Raw genomic sequence first — 15,938 nt, forward strand, 5'->3', positions numbered from 1 at the left:
CCCTTGTGCTGCCCTCCCTGCAACCCCAGCCCCTGGAAACCACTGACCTGTTTCTGTTCCTATACTTTTGTCTTTTTCATAATGTTATATAAGTAGAGTCATACACCATGTAGCCTTTTGAGTCTCCTCCATTTTGCTGTATTTATGGATCTGAGATAATATGTAGTTCATCTTTGTTTTTTCCCAGATAAATGCCTAGCATAAATTTGGTGTTCGGGTATTCCTATTAGCGGTTCGGCAATTTCTCTTGTATTGGAATCATCTGCAAGGCTTGCTGAACCACAGAGTGCAGGAGCCCACCTCCAGAGTTTCTGATTCAGTAAGTCTGGAGTGGGGTCCAGGAATTTGCAATTCTTACAACTCCCAGATGATGCTGATGTTGTGCTCTGGGAGCCCCACTTTGAGAACCATTGACCCACAGGCTCTGTGCGATTATCAAACATCTCAGGAGATTCGTATATGCCTGCAAATTTGTGAATTCCAGTGCCATTGAAAGGGGAGGGAGTGTTCTTGTGGTACTTTTTTATACCACACGTGGCTCTCTGCTTTACCAGGGATAACTTCTTCAGCTCACAGTGACTCAAGAAGCAGAGAACACTGAGATTTGCTTGATTCAGTCATTCTCCCCTTGGGAGGGAAACCAAGACGAACGCATCGACTCCTGTAGAGGATGCCAATGCCAGTCATAAGCTAAACCAGTTCCAGTTCTCTCTGGCTCTTCACACAGGCTCGAACAACGTTGGTGTGGAAACCGTGCGTGAGTATGTGTGTGCCATCTTAGAGAAAGCCAATGCGATTAAGGCTGGATCTGGACTCTGAGGGACAGCTCCTGTGGATGCTGAGGATTAGCGGTAACAGCTGCTGTCCTGCCCATTAGAGGAGAAACAGAAGAGAGAACAAAAGACTTGTTTAAAGGATGCATCCCTGCAACTCTGAGTGGGGGGAGCCTTTCCATCAAGGCTGAAGGAAAGTGTGATACTAGGTAAGTGGATGTCTTTCTGGGTTAGGTAGACGAGGTGCTGGTGGGAAAGCAGAAATCTCAAGATTTAAGGAGGAGAGGGTGGGAGTTGAGGCTGTGACTGTGGTCTGTGGGATGTGCCCTTCCCCCCTTCCCCTGTAGGCATCTGTGTTTGATCGGACCTGGGGAGAGGAGACCACCTTCTGCCATCTACAAAGGCTCAAGGGACATTTCCTTGTGGCCCTTCTGGAAGAAAATGAAAAAGGTGTGTCCCCTCAACTGAGAATATGCTTTTACAGCTCATTGTTCATTATTTCTTAATGTGTCTGGGAAACTGTAGGAATGGTCCTTTGTGGTGTAGAGGTTTTTGACTTTTTTGCCTCATGGAAGGCAAACCTAGTAGAGAAAGGTATTGTGCGAATTATTTGGGGTCACGTATTTGTAGCTACTTTCACTAAATTTTAAGTCTTTTATTTTTACCTTTTAAAACTAGCTTATTAGAGAGGGGGCTGTTGTTGCCATGTACTGCTCCTTAGATCGACGTATTAGCTGCCCTTTGAAAATTCTTGTGTATATAAACAATTTCAAAAAACCTACTTTTAAAAGATACCTGACCATTCTGAATGTTTTTTTCTTTAATTTTTTTTTTTTTTTTTTTTTTTTAGTTTATGTATTTTGAGAGAGAGAGACAGCGTGAGCACAAGCAGGGTTGGGACAGAAAGAGGGGGGAGAGAGAATCCCAAGCAGGCCCACACTGTCAGCACAGAGCCCGATGCAAGGCTCAAATTGATGAACTGTGAGATCATGACCTGAGCTGAAACCAAGAGTTGGATGCTTAGCCCACTGAGCCACCGAGGTGCCCTCTGAATGCTTATTCAGAGAGCAGTTTTCAACCTGTCGTATTTGCTATCTCTCACAATATTCTCATCTGAGAACTCCTTTTTTACACAATTTTTAATTCTTTCTGTTGATGGCATTAGAGCTGGCAAACAAAAATGAAACTTACTCTATAAATGTTATTTTATCTAATCATTTGATTCTATTCCTGAGTCCTTTTTTTTTTTTTTTTTTTTTCCTGCCAATAAAGTTAACAATGGATCTGCTTTGGTGTAACTTTCTCTGCTCATCTTCTCTGTGAAAAAGTAGTGAAATAACTAAAGCCAGTCAACAGAAGGGAGGGCAAGAAGATATCAAAGTGTTGCAAATTTAACAGTTACTTCTAAATAATAGATGTTGGCAGAAATTTTGTAACATTCGGCTCTGTAATTTACAAGTGTAGAGATAAGATACTAACCCAAGCCACCATATGCCATGTGGCCTGACCATATTGGAGTACTGGGTGATTCACTTCCGCAATAATGTATTATAGCTCACACTGCCCTTGGAGATCAGACAGCTTGTAAAGAGTTCACATTAGGATACAAATATTTTCTGGTCTTATTTCCTTGACTTAATCAAATCCTCCCTTTGAAAAGAAACAGTCTAGTCTTGTAAGAAAATTATAGGACAGGCTTAAAAAAAATATTTAGAAATGAAACACTTTCTACACATCTTTTTGATCTTGACCTTGAACCCTTGAAATCTGGGGAGGCAGCACTAAAGCTATCTCAGGTTTAAAGGCAGTGTGGGATTCAGGTCTGTTAAAGGCAGTGTGGATTCAGATCAGTCACATTCAAAACGACGTCATATTATTTTCTTACATAACATCCGGATTGAAGCTGTTACTTCTCGTGACGCAAGATAAGGGGAGGATGAGGGTCCCCGCTGCCCTCACAGGCTGGGCTTGTGCAGCTCTCTGCCTGGCTTCCTGCTCAACTGCCTTTTCTCATGGTGCCGGCTCAGTGGCCTGTCAGGACATGCAGCCCAAGCACCTTCAAGCCCAGCCTCAGAACCCCGGCACACACCACATCACCATTCACACCAGCAGATCTTCCTACTTACCGGGAGACATCGTTCCAGGTATGTATGGGAGAGCTTTGAGAGACCCCCAAGCCCTAGTGACAAATTCCAAGTTGTACTTGTCCCAAGCATGTGTTTTCTTGGCTAAAGTTTGACTTCATCCTAAAAAGCAATTATTGAGCCAAAGATACGTATGAACTATTTGTATCATGGAAACCACATAAATAATCTCTATATTGATACTCATTTTTACAAGCGGGCACAAATAGCATTACAATAAAAAAGTATCCATCCTTCTAAGATAAGTATAATTACCCCAAACAAACTTCATGTATCGTGTGTGTTCGTGCGTGCGTGTGTGAAATAGACTTTAGCTTCTCCTTATTTAAAACGAAAGTTATTTGCAGAGTGAAAAGAGTATTTCCTGCTATTTTAGTTTAGGTGCCTGCAAAAACCGAGAAGGAACTTGAGTGAAGGTAGTTTATTTGGGCGATGATTCCAGGAAGTACAGATGAGGAAAGGGAGACAGGGAAGAGAGAGACACCAGTAAGAAGTGCGAGACTAGGCAGGTCACTGCCATGGACAACTGGGACTCAATTCCAGTGGAGACCATCTAAGAAACCACACAAAACACACCTCTGAATCATCTCTCAGGAGGTTGGAAGGACCAGGGCACTTACGGGTGGAGGGTAGCGTCCCCACCACGCATATACACTCCCACACACACACACACACACACACACACTTCAGAGTCATGCCTGCTTACCTCGGACCAAGCTCCCAGCAGAAAAAGCAGAGAAGAAATCTACAGGTACTGGAAGCAGTAGCTGAGAGTGTAGGCAGAAAAGCGTCTGTGCAACCACATGTGAACTCAAACATATCAGCAGTGTTTGCTCTACCCCCTTTTGATTTTGCTAATTCTTTTGATGTCAATTAGGGGAAATAAATTAGAATAAAATTTACTCTATAAATATCATTTTATCCAATCGTTCTGCTCTATTGGTACGTGTGGGGAAAAAGTACGTGAGTAAAATATTGGCCCTCCACAGCAACATATTCCCCAAACTGAAATACAGGCTATTCTAACAGAGCTTCCCAAACTTTATCATATCACAACACAGCTAGAAAATGATAATACATGTAGTGCGTGCTGGGGCAAAGGCAAGAGGCTACTCAAGGCTGGGGGCAACTTTTCTGGGGCTCCAATCACCACAGTATGCACCCAGGCACCAGCATGAAGGGATCAATATATCAGCACCCCTGTGTTCTGTGGCTAAAGGAATGAAAATGGTAAAAAAAAAAAAAAAAAAAAAAACTGTAAAAAGTGACCCAAAATACTGTGACACCCAAAACTCTAATAAAAGGTGACCTGAAGGAAAAATGATTGTATTGTTATTGGAAGTAAAAGAACATACATAATAAAGAGCTGGAGGGAACACTTCATGGATCCCACTTTATTGTGCTAGGATCACCCTGTTTTCTTTTCTTTTCTTTTTTTTCTGGGACCCCACACTAATCCATGAGCTCCTTGAAGGTAAGGACCGTGTTGTCCTGTTCATGGATGTATGCTCAATGCCTAGTACAGTGCCTAGTTTTAAATAATAACTAAATATTGTACAAATGTTTATTAATGAAAGTTCAATTGCAATGGAAAATAAAATGATCGCAGACACTAAGTTGCATTTAGCAAGCCTATAAAGTTATACCCATGATTATAGCAACTCATTTAATTACAAACGAGCTTGCCATATTATTTATGTCTGTAAGAAAAATTCCTGCAAGTGAAATTGCTAGATCAAAGGGAGACTGCATTTCTGGGCTTTTTGTGTGTGGTAAAATATATGTAACAAAACGTTTGCCATTCTAATTGAAGTACACCATTCAGTGACATAATTTCACAATGTTGTACAACCATCACCATTATCCATTTCCAGAACTTTTTCATTACCTCAAGCAGAAGCTCAGTAGCCATTAAATAATAATCTCCATCTTCCAGACCCTGGTCACCTCTATAATCTTTCTGCCTTTATGATAGTTTACCTGTTCAGGTACCTCGTATGAATGAATTATGCAACATGTTCATTTTGTGTCTAGCTAATTTCATTTACTGTAATGTTTTCTAGGCCTTTCCATGTTGTAGCATGTATCAGAGGTAACTGCATCTTAAATATGGAAAATATTATTAGGTTACCCGCCCCCTCGAAGAGTTGGATGGTTTATGGTACTAACAGTAGTGAATGAGTGTCCTAGTTTTTCCACAGTCCCGTCAATAATGGTTATAATTACACATTTTAAAATTTGTGAACGTGGTATGTTTAAAATAGTGCCTCATTGATAATTATTTTCTAAATCACGATTGACCTTGCTTTGTTTTCTGTTTGTGTCCTTTGCTAAATTTAAGGCTGGTCATCTTTTTATTGATTCACTAATCCTCTTTGTATTTGCCTGTTTTGTATCTTTACAAATACTTTTCATAGTTTATACTTTGTCTTCTGATTTCTCCTATGTTCATAATTTTTTAAACCATCTTTTTCTTTCTGGCAACTGGGTTTTTCTCAGGCATTCCAAACTACAATATTTTTACAAACCACATTTTTCCTAGTTTTTTCTATTTCTTTTTTTTTTTTTTTTTAATTATGTTTATTGGGGCACCTGGGTGGCTCAGTCGGTTGGGCGGCCGACTTCGGCTCAGGTCATGATCTCACGGTCGGTGAGTTCGAGCCCCACGTCGGGCTCTGTGCTGACAGACAGCTCAGAGCCTGGAGCCTGTTTCTGATTCTGTGTCTCCCTCTCTCTCTGACCCACCCCCGTTCATGCTCTGTCTCTCTCTGTCTCAAAAATAAGTAAACGTTAAAAAAAATTAAAAAAAATGTTTATTTATTTTTGAGAGAGAGAGAGAGAGAGACAGAGAGAGAGAGAGAGGGGAAGGGGTAGAGAGAGGGAGACACAGAATCTGAAGCAGGCTCCAGGCTCCCAGCTGTCAGCAGAGAGCCCCACATGGGGCTCAAACTCAGGAATTGTGAGATCATGACCTGAGCCTAAGTCAGATGCATAACGACTGAGCCTCCCAGGTGCTCCCTGCTCTTTATTTTTAATTTTTTTTTAGTGTTATGTATTTCATTTTTACATAACTTTGATCTAAATCAAATTTATTTTGGGCATGAAAGAACACTTCAACTCCCCTCAATGAATTGTTTACTCTCTGAGGGCTTGTCTTAAGCTTTTAGTTTTGACAATACCCATAAAAATCACCAAATGGAACCACACGTGAAGAGTGCTCACCCTGAATGGATGTGTTCCGTTGCAGTGACCGTGAGAAGCAGTCGGGATTTCATGGGATTTCTACTACAGGCTCGAAGAGTCTCTGATCATCAAATAGCTGGCACTTTTGTTTCCATCCCTCCTCATTCCAAACCGATGGCTTGTTTTCAAGAGGCTGACACAGTCACCCACTCTGACAAGTCCCGGAAGAGAAACCTGGCCTTCGAGTGGCAGGCTCCTGCCCAGCCTGTGGGGGATATTAGATTCCTGTAAGAGTGAGTTAAGTGTTGCTTCTTAGTAATGGAGCCTTACACTTCGAAGAGAGGGGGCCTCTCCTCTCCTTTCCTTCATGCTTTGTCCCCTACTCCAGCCACCTAATGACAAGGACAGGGTCATGAGGACTGCCCCAACTAGACAGCCTATGCAGAGGCTAGCCAACAAGGAACTTACCCCCATCTTCCCACTTTGTCGTTATCCATGGCTCAGGAGTACGTGATTTCCCTTCCTCTCTGGGCACAGATGCATCTTGGCCGACCTCTCCAGGAAATAATGGCCAGACAACAAAAGAAGGGCCAGTGGGAGAGTGGGGAAAACTGAGAAAGACAGAGGCTGAGGCATACAGACAAGTAGACACTTCCCTGGGCCCAGAGAAAGCCACTGAGGTCTCCTTGCCTTGCCTATGGTCTAGCAAACGGGCATAATAATGACAGCACATACCTCAAGGGTTTGTATAGGGATGAAAGAGCCAATATAGGCAAAATGCTTACAATGGTTCCCGGCAACAGCAAACTCCATTTATACATCATTACTCAAAATGAGACACTTGCTTTGCTATTCTTTTCAGACACTTATGTTTACCAAGAAAGAGATTTTTTTTTTTTTAACTCTTGGGAAAGGGTATGTGCTCCTCAGTTTCTTTCCCCCACACCCATATATATATATAGGAGGCTTATATATATATAAGGGGGAGGCTGTGCCTGAAGGTGGAGGCATCCAGACTCCATGTTGTCTTCCCCTCCAGATTTTGCCTTTGGCACTGGGAACAATGAAATATGAGCACCACTGCCTGCCCCCTGTCCCCACAGTGACCCTTTTCCATCATTTCCTGGTGGACTAAGTCAACAGACAGGACAGCTAGGAAGAAAACCCTGTGCCATAATGATTTTGCCCATTCGGGAAGGCCAGTATCCATCCACTTGACTGTTGGTGCAACCCAGCTTCTGCCTGGGGCTTTGGTTCTGATCCAATGCAAGGGAATGTGTGTGATTTAGAGTCCTTAAATGTGTGGGTTGCTTTTATTTCTCAAATCACCTCCATTTCCAGATTTGCCATCATAGCTGCTCAGTGCTACATAGTAAATAGTTTAGGAACTATTATTTCCATTTGACAGTAAAGGCACTTGATCAGAAGCCTCTCCCAAAGTCACCCTGTGTTGGCTCACCTCCCGGATCCTTTCCCATGCTAGAAGTGACAATGTGCATGAGGCCTGAGCCATGACTCTTACTTGTACCCTAACACTTTGGGTGGCCTCAACTAAATTAATCACATTTTTATAACTGCCTTCTGAATATTTAAAATGAGAAAAATGCTAGTAGCCAATAATCCCTACCTCAGTGAAATTTTGGGGAGAATAAATGAAAAACTGTGAAGGTGATTTTCACAAAAGAAAGCCATAAGTATTCAAAATATTAGAGTACCAATGATGTATCTCTAATGTTTAATGGAATCTACAATTACAATGGAACCATACAATTGTACAACAGAATTATGAAAGTTTCAATTAACAGAGTAATTCAATTAACAATAGAACAGGAATGGCTAATAATAAAGTTGAAAATGGAAACTTTTGAGTCTAAACAGTTTAAGAAGACACCTTTTTGTCAAAATGAGGTTTTTAATGACTATATTTATTCAGGAGGGTCATTGATTTATACATATCCTTTCCTGTGTTAATTATTTGCTGCTGTTGAGTTTTGGGTTTTTTAAAAAAAATTTTTAACATTTATTTATTTTGGAGAGACAGAGAGAGACAGTGTGAGCAGGAGAGGGGCAGAGAGAGAGGGAGACACAGAACCCAAAGCAGGCTCCAGACTCTGAGCTCTCAGCACAGAGCCCAATGTGGGGCTTGAACTCACAAATCGCAAGATCATTGCCAAGGCTGAAGTCAGACGCTTAGCCGGCTGAGCCACCCCAGGCACCCCGAGCTTTTATTTCTAAATAGAGTGGAGTCACCCAAAGGACAATACAATCATCTCTTCAGTTTTTCTATTCATTTAGACTTTTATTCTTCTTCAGGTATTATTTAAGGGAAACTAAATCCTCGAATCATTTTGCTTTCTTTTTCCACAGTTTATCAGTGGTCCAGTCGTATTTCGTTTACTGGGAGAGGATTGAATCCCCTGTGATGTCTCAACAGACACGCAGCAGAGCCCATCGTGATGGCCCCGTGCAGCCCAGCTCACCGATGCCAACCCCTGGGTGGAGGCCAGAGGGAACGGAAGGAATCGCCCCAGGTACAGCTTGCCATGGGACTCAGAAACCTGATTGGCATCATTATTTTTATAGCTATCTATTTTCACTTAGAAATTATGGCCGCTGGTCCCGGTTCTGGCAACACAAGCAATAAACACCTGCCTCCACCGGCTGCTGCAGTTCTCGGGGACACAGCCTCAGTTGGGAGGGGACACTTGCCTGTGCTGTTTGTTGTGGCAAACAGACTTTGTGTGGTTCAACCTCCCAAATCAAAGTGGGCCCTGGGGTGGACAGTTAGATTCTGCTACAGAGCCAAAGAACAGCACCTACCTCCCTCTACCCCCGCACCTACTGGTCATCACGGTGTCTCAGCAGTTTCCTTCAAACCCCTGGAGCTACACAGGGAGCACAAGAAAGAGATGATCTTTTCTTCTTTTTGTATAAAACCTCATCCAGCTTTAATTGTTACTTTCCATGGTAGGTAGCTGGCTCTTTGCAGCCTGGGTTGGAAAAGGGAATCAGGAATGAGAGGCTGTTTGGATGGCAATGGACTTTTTCTTGGCTCACCACATAACTTGAGACTCCATTGGCCTGTGAACTTCTGAAACAAAACGAAATGAAACAAAGCAGGGGCATCTGGTTGGCTTAGTCGGTAGAGCATGCAACTCTTGGCCTCGGGGTCATGAGGTCAAGCCCCACAATGGGTGTGGAGCCTACTTAAAAAATAAAACAAACAAACAAAAAATTAACCAGCCAGAGAATAAAGTGGTCATCTGAAAATTCCTGGTGATACGAAACTCATTTCCATTATTTATTTCTAGTTAAGTGCTCCAAATGGATGCACTCTTAAATTCATCCAGCCACCTGCACAGAAGATCCAATCTGTAATCCTCACGATCCCACTTTGCTTTATTCCGTCCTTTGTTTTTGGCCAACATGATGGTGTCTGACGTTGCTCGGTCTGGCAGACCCAGGCACAGAGCTCACCCTGGGCCACTCTCCCTACTGCCCAGCACACTCCTCCAACGTTCCCAGCAAGCTACTCCTAAAAGCAGACAGATTAAGATCTCAGGGTCTGGCAGCGTGGCCTAAAGAAGACCCTGCAAACTCAATGTGTGTTTGAAGTCTCATGTTTTATTTTATATATCATGCAAATGTTGCATTTTAATCCCAAGCATGTTTGTTTTAATATGAAGATGAGTAAAAGTGAGGTGTCAGGAAGTTGCATCATGTTGGCCCTGCAGCCTGTCTTAGGATGTTACTGGGAACCTTGTCCCTTGGGGGGGCCGGCGGCAGACTCCCATCTGAGCAGCTAAGGGTAAACTCCTTATTACACTGCACACATTCCTCACCTTCTGGCCTAGCCTGTTTTCCTGCCCATTTCTCTACACAGATCCCAGTGTTTCCCAAAGGAAAAAGTCGTGTGTGTGTGTGTGTGTGTGTGTGTGCCTGTGCATTGAGATGGGAGAGGGGTAGGGGTGTCATTTAGCAAAGTGAAATAGATTTCTTAACTGTGAGAGACTGCAGTAGGCAAATTACAAATTATGAATTTTCGCATTAGGAAGATGGTATATTGTATTTCCCAAACTTAGTTCCCAATAGACCCTCAGAACACTTCAGGGCCCGATCTTCATGTTTTGCCTTCAGACATTTCCTCAAACCGGGCTCTTCCTCCTGGTAATCTGTTTATCTTTCAAGGGGAGGTTCAAATATCTTCTTTGTGAAACTTTCCCCGTACGTCTGGGGAGGCAAATGTAATTGTCTTCTTAATTCTGGTTTTTAAGCTCTCATCACACTGTAATTGATAAGGTCGGGCATCTAAGAGTCTCTCCTCCTAGATTTTGAGTTCAGAACCAACAGTTGCTACCATGCAGCATTTCTGTATCCCCAGGCTTCGCAGGAATGCCCGTCACACAATGAATCTGCGGGAAATGGCCGAATGCCTTTAGAGTTCAGGCAAGAATCTAAAACTGTCAACTTTTGCCACGTTCCGTATGTCTGTTAGGCTTCCTTGCTTTTCACTTCATCCTCAATGTTTCTGAGTGATGAAGGCTTTGGATAAGAGTGGCACAAAAAGAAAAAAAAAAAAAAAGCATTCCAATCCAGTTAGAACCCTGGCCAGAGAAACCTCAGCTAATGTGTTTTTGTTTTGTTTTTGTTTTTTGCAAACACCATCCTTGGCATCCTAACAGTTATCATGGTAAGCCCTCAGGGTGCCTTGCACCTGTGCCAGGCCCTGTGTTCCATGATTCTACATCAGTGATTTTCACTCCTCAGCAGCCCTATGCTCTAGGTACCATTATTGGTACCATTTTGCAACAGAAGAAACTGATGCTCTGGGAGGACTTGCCCCAAACCAGGAGGTAGCAGAGTGGGGAATTGAACCCAGACAATAATCTGACTCTAAAACTGGTCTTGCTTACTTGCTGCGCTGTTTCTAATTTTTATTTCTAATGCTCTGGGCCGTCGTGTTGGCTAGTCATGGATAGGAAATGAGATGGCGGAGAGCAGGGCAGGGGCAGTGATCTCATCTCTGCCCATGGCACAGGCTCAAGTCATTATCATCACCAGGTTATCGTTTCCTCTTAATACTATGGCAAGAAAGATTGAGGGCTTTTAAAAATCTTTGATTTGTGGAATTCTGATTTTTTTTTTTTTCCTAGCTAGAAGCAGTTTTGGGTAGAGGTAAGGAAAAAAAAACAACAGTGGTCATAGTGGTTTCTATATTCCTTGAGTGATGACTGTTAAGAATGTACAGGTCCAGAGGACCAGAGGCTTACTATTTATAAAAATGTTAGAAATCGAGTCCTTTGCCACTTGGCCAGGGGCTTATATTACTGGGCAGATGATCGCTTCGTTGATATTTTTGAGTGGTCCAAACTTAATTTTTTGTCCCCAAGGTACCTTGGTCTCTAGTATTTGCCCCATTATCATAGTTGTTTATTCTAATCAGTATGAGGAAAATGCTCTCACTCTCTTTTGTGGTGTCTTTGGATCTCTGCTTAGCTCCCAGTCCCCCCACCACTCTTCCCCAGCAACGTGCAGACATCTTTGCTGTTGCCCTAACTAGAGCTACAGAGGAGAACAGCTTAGATTCTTCTCCTGCCAGTTTTTCGGTGATGGAATTTCCTGGGGGCACAGAGACTCTGTTGCAATCATCTTCACACACAGCTACTGCAATCAGCAATGGCCAGCAACCCAGAGGGGACAGCAGCCCAACCCTAGAACCATCCTTGGATGTCCGTGGGCTGGAGAGACTCATGGCTCCTGGGAGATTCTCCTCAGAGGGCATTGCTTCCAGCCCTAGCACCTACTTCAGGTAATGGATCAGGGGTGGACCATTCAGTAAGGTGGTAGGATGAGGCCAAACAGTGGGATGCTGAGAAAACATACATTTCTTGGTGTCTGACAGAAAAGACCTCACCATATTTATTCTTAAGTGCACAAGAAACCCTGATTGTAGAAGGGCTACTGGTCAAAAGGACTGGGTATGAAAATCACCTAGGGAAACTGTATTCTCCTGGCCAGGGTGAGATCCCTGAGATGCTGCTATAAATAAAATAAGATACAAATATACATTTTATAGCTTAGATATGTAAATTTATAATATATAAATACATATTTTATGTAAAATAAATAAAAGCATTCAGTGAGTCTTTGTTGCTATCCTCACTAGCCTCTTCCCCATCCCCTCTCCTTTTCCTCTTCAGCCCTCAGCTCCAAACTCAGAAGTCTTTCCAAAGAAATCTGATTTTACCAGCATACATAGCAATGGTAGGAAATGCTGCTTTTTGATCCATATACTTAGTGACCGCTTCTCAGCCCTCTGTCCTTCTCTTTAGGACTCAGGATGATCCAAGCTTTGGTTCATTGGAAACTTGCCTGCCCTCGGATAGGGATGAACAGGTAATAGCCCTGGTTGTGCATGGTTGATGAGGCTGATATTTTGATCCCAGTGTGGGAAGTTCCAGGCTGGGAAAGCAAAGCTATTACACTAGTAGCCAAAATTTGAGAGAAGGACTCAAGGGTATGATATATATTCAGCATCTTTTTACCAATCAATACCAGCCTTTCTGTTATACACAGTGTCTCTGAAGTTATTGACAATTGTAGAAATTGATAGTTTTAGTTATTTGTTTTCCCACTTAGCCTCAGTTAATAATTCTTGTCTTTCCACCTCTCCACCCCCACTTTATAACATTGGCCTGAAAACACCACATATGGTTCCAGAGGTTAGATCAATGGGTGATATAAAATATACATGCCCACTGATTTACTATTCCTTTGAAGTCTTAAAAGGAACACAAAATAAAACATGGTATAATATTCCTACTCAAATTTATTGGAACCTACAGCAAGATTAAATGTCTTCTTTCATGGGTCCTAGCATAAAAAGACAGTCAAAGCTTTCTGCCATTGGAGATGATAATCACCCAAATTGGTCTGGAAACCTCTTAAAGGATCCTAAGTTTATTCTTGTAACTGGCCTCTATGCTCTCTTTGTGGGGTTACCATTAGCTACCTCATCCCCATCAACCACAAGGGCATATCTATCTACTTGGGCATTTTATTCTGAGCTCTTTTGGGACCAGGCACAAGCTTGGGTTTTCAGCTGCTGCCTGGGCTTCTTTAAGGATCCCAAATTAATTGGGAAGTTTAGTGGCAGCTTGGAAGAAGACTAGATCCTTTGACTTCTTTTTTTTCCCTTTGCTTTTCTAGGACAAGATGGAATCCTCTAATAGGACTGTGATGAGGTCCCGTCTGCCCACTGTCCATCTTACCTATCCTCGGCATTTCTGGTCCTCTGAAGCATTCACTGGGAGTGAGGCTAGGGCAGCCACCTCAACCCCTGTCTTCCACACTTCTGCCACTTCTAGGCCACCTGCTGCAGGCAGCCAGTTAGAGGCATCTAGGCCTTCTGCCAGCTTCTTACCTCAGTCGAAGTACAAGGAGCCCAGAGTGGGGGAGGGAAATGGAAGGGGCAGAGGGGGATACCCCAGGAAGCCCAACCCAAGGCCTGAGGTTGAGCAAGAGGGACATGGTGCCCCTTCGGGGCTCCAGCTCAGGACTTCCCAGCTGGGAATCCTGCTTTGCCTTTCAGCCACCTTGGGCATGGCCCTGGCTGCTGGCCTTCGCTACCTGCATGCCCAATATTGCCACACTCAGACGGAAGTATCCTTCAGTGAGCCTGCTGGGGATGCTATTACCAGCAGCGACGGAGGCGAGACTGTGCATGTCAGGAAGATCGGGGAGAACAGTTTTGTTTCAGTTGAAGTGGAATACAACTGGATCACTTCCTCTGTGGGTAGTGAGAAAACAGTCCTCTGAGAAGATCGTGGTACTAGGCAGGCCTCTGGGTGGCTGTCCCTAGACCCTGCGGTGTCTCAGCCAGAACAGAGCTAATGAGAATAGCTGATGAGGACAGGGGCTCCCTGTGCCCCCATCAGTGAGCAGTTAGTGGAGGAAGCTGTGAGCAGACCGTTTTATCAACAGAGGGAGTTCTGCCCGAGCTTTGTTGTCTTAACATCTGTAATTTAGCTGCTTTTTTTTTCTTTTCACAATTAGACGTTCTGTTTGAAGAGTTAAACTCCACACAATGAATATTGTATAACCTGCTCATTAACTAGACTCCTGTGGCCGCCAAGCTTCCTCTGTTGCCTTAAGGAACCTGCAGAAATAGAAATTCTGTCCCTCCTCAGTATGTCAGCCTCATCCCTTCCAACTCTTTGAAAAAAAAAAAAAAGTAATGTTGGGGTTGTGTCTCTTGCAAGAAAAAGAACCGTGGCCCTCACTCTGCCTCTCCAAACCACCCCAGAAGAAGTTTCATTTTCAACACTGGCTCTGCTTCGGTTGACTAGGTGAGTGCAAGGGTATTCAGTCTTCTTGGAAACTCAGAAGCCTGGCAAATCCCCTTGGAAATTGATCTGAAGCAAGGAGAGTTTGAGAGAGCTCGACTGAACACATCTGTGGGAAAACGTATACATGCTGCATAAACACCAGAGTGGGGTAAGCACGCCTCTTCATCAGGTGTAAATGGATCTGAGACTTCCCATCCATTTACACTTGATGGGAGGCTTATGAATCCTAACAGCTAGCAAACATATTGCCTTTTGCCAAAGGTCAGGCTGAAAAAAACTGATGATCCCACAGTTTGAAGAAGAGCCTCTACTCATCTTTTCAGGGAGAAAAGGAAGACAGCATTGTGGACAAAGTCCATTTTCCTGCTCTTCTGATTTACGAAGATCACTTTGATTTAGGACGTGTCCCATAGATACTGTGTGGGGTCAACAGGTTTGACTATAACTTTTGAATATACTCACCTAATATGACATGTAGAAATTAGCTGCCTTTTCAGAGCTAGACCTGCTACAGAGTCACAAAGCATTTTAATGTAGAAACAGGAAAACACTACACATCTGGCAAGGGTGTTTATTCATCCAGCACCTAGATCGTACAGGTAGTGTGCTAACTTTGCATACATTTTCACATTTAACTTTTACAATAACTTAATGAGGAAAAAGTGTAGTGACTTGCCAAAGAGAGAGAGGCTTTCATGACATCTCAGTTCAACAACAAAAACATTTTTTTTTTTAAAAACTGGGGTGTGGGAAAGAGCTAGATCCTGCTGTTTTTCCAGCCTCTTATAGCTCACTGGGCACTAATACCACAATTGTTTCCTCCTGGATTCTGGGCTAGGCAGATCTGTCCCGTCTTTAGTCAAGTGCCTCATTAGGACCAGGGAGACCTAGGTAATTGTGTGTTCACAAATGAAAGTGTTCTAGGAATGCTGTGGAAATGAGTGAATTTACTGTACTCCAATGGCAGCCACAGATATCCTTTTACATATCTCGCCCTCCTCAAATGAAATCCTCCCCGAGATGCAGACGAGGAACCCACCAGTGGAGAGCTCTCCTCTGACCATCACATCAGATGGCCAAGTGCATTACACGTACACCTTCAAGACCTTACCTGTCCAAGAGGACATTTTCCTGGGTAAACAGACTGTTGTCTATTTGTTTCACAACTGTGAAATAAACTATCCCCAAACTCAGTGGTTTAAAATAGCCACGACCACCACCACTTGTCGTCCATCACAGTTCTAGGGTTGGCTGGGCTCAGCTGGGCAGTTCATCTGTTCCATGTGTTCTTGACTGAGCTGGAACACCCAAGGTGACTCACTCACGTGGCTGGCAGTTAGTCGCTGGCTGATGGCTGGGGCTCAGCTGGGGCCGTTGATGAGTGTAGGCAGCAATTTGTTCCTTCTCTTCCTGGTTTCTTACATCATGATGGCTGTGTTCCAAGATGGGTATTCCAAGCAGACAAAACCAGAAATTGGGCGCTGTCTTGA

The 15,938-nt window shown here is 43.4% G+C and overlaps 1 protein-coding gene across 1 annotated transcript; it reads left to right on the top strand.

Moving 5' to 3' along the window:
- Positions 1-2,709: 2,709 nt before the first annotated feature.
- REELD1 (reeler domain containing 1) lies at positions 2,710-13,918 on the top strand. Its single transcript, XM_047090666.1, has 6 exons — positions 2,710-2,917; positions 6,165-6,387; positions 8,468-8,631; positions 11,597-11,909; positions 12,433-12,496; positions 13,310-13,918. The coding sequence occupies exons 1-6, from the start codon at positions 2,710-2,712 to the stop codon at positions 13,916-13,918; spliced, it is 1,581 nt and encodes a 526-aa protein (XP_046946622.1).
- The last annotated feature ends 2,020 nt before the right edge of the window (positions 13,919-15,938 follow it).

This window comes from Lynx rufus, unplaced genomic scaffold (assembly GCF_022079265.1).
Source record: "Lynx rufus isolate CCGP_SWC_20201006 ecotype Redwood Valley unplaced genomic scaffold, mLynRuf1.p SCAF_3, whole genome shotgun sequence".
NCBI classification, from domain to species: Eukaryota; Metazoa; Chordata; class Mammalia; order Carnivora; family Felidae; genus Lynx; species Lynx rufus.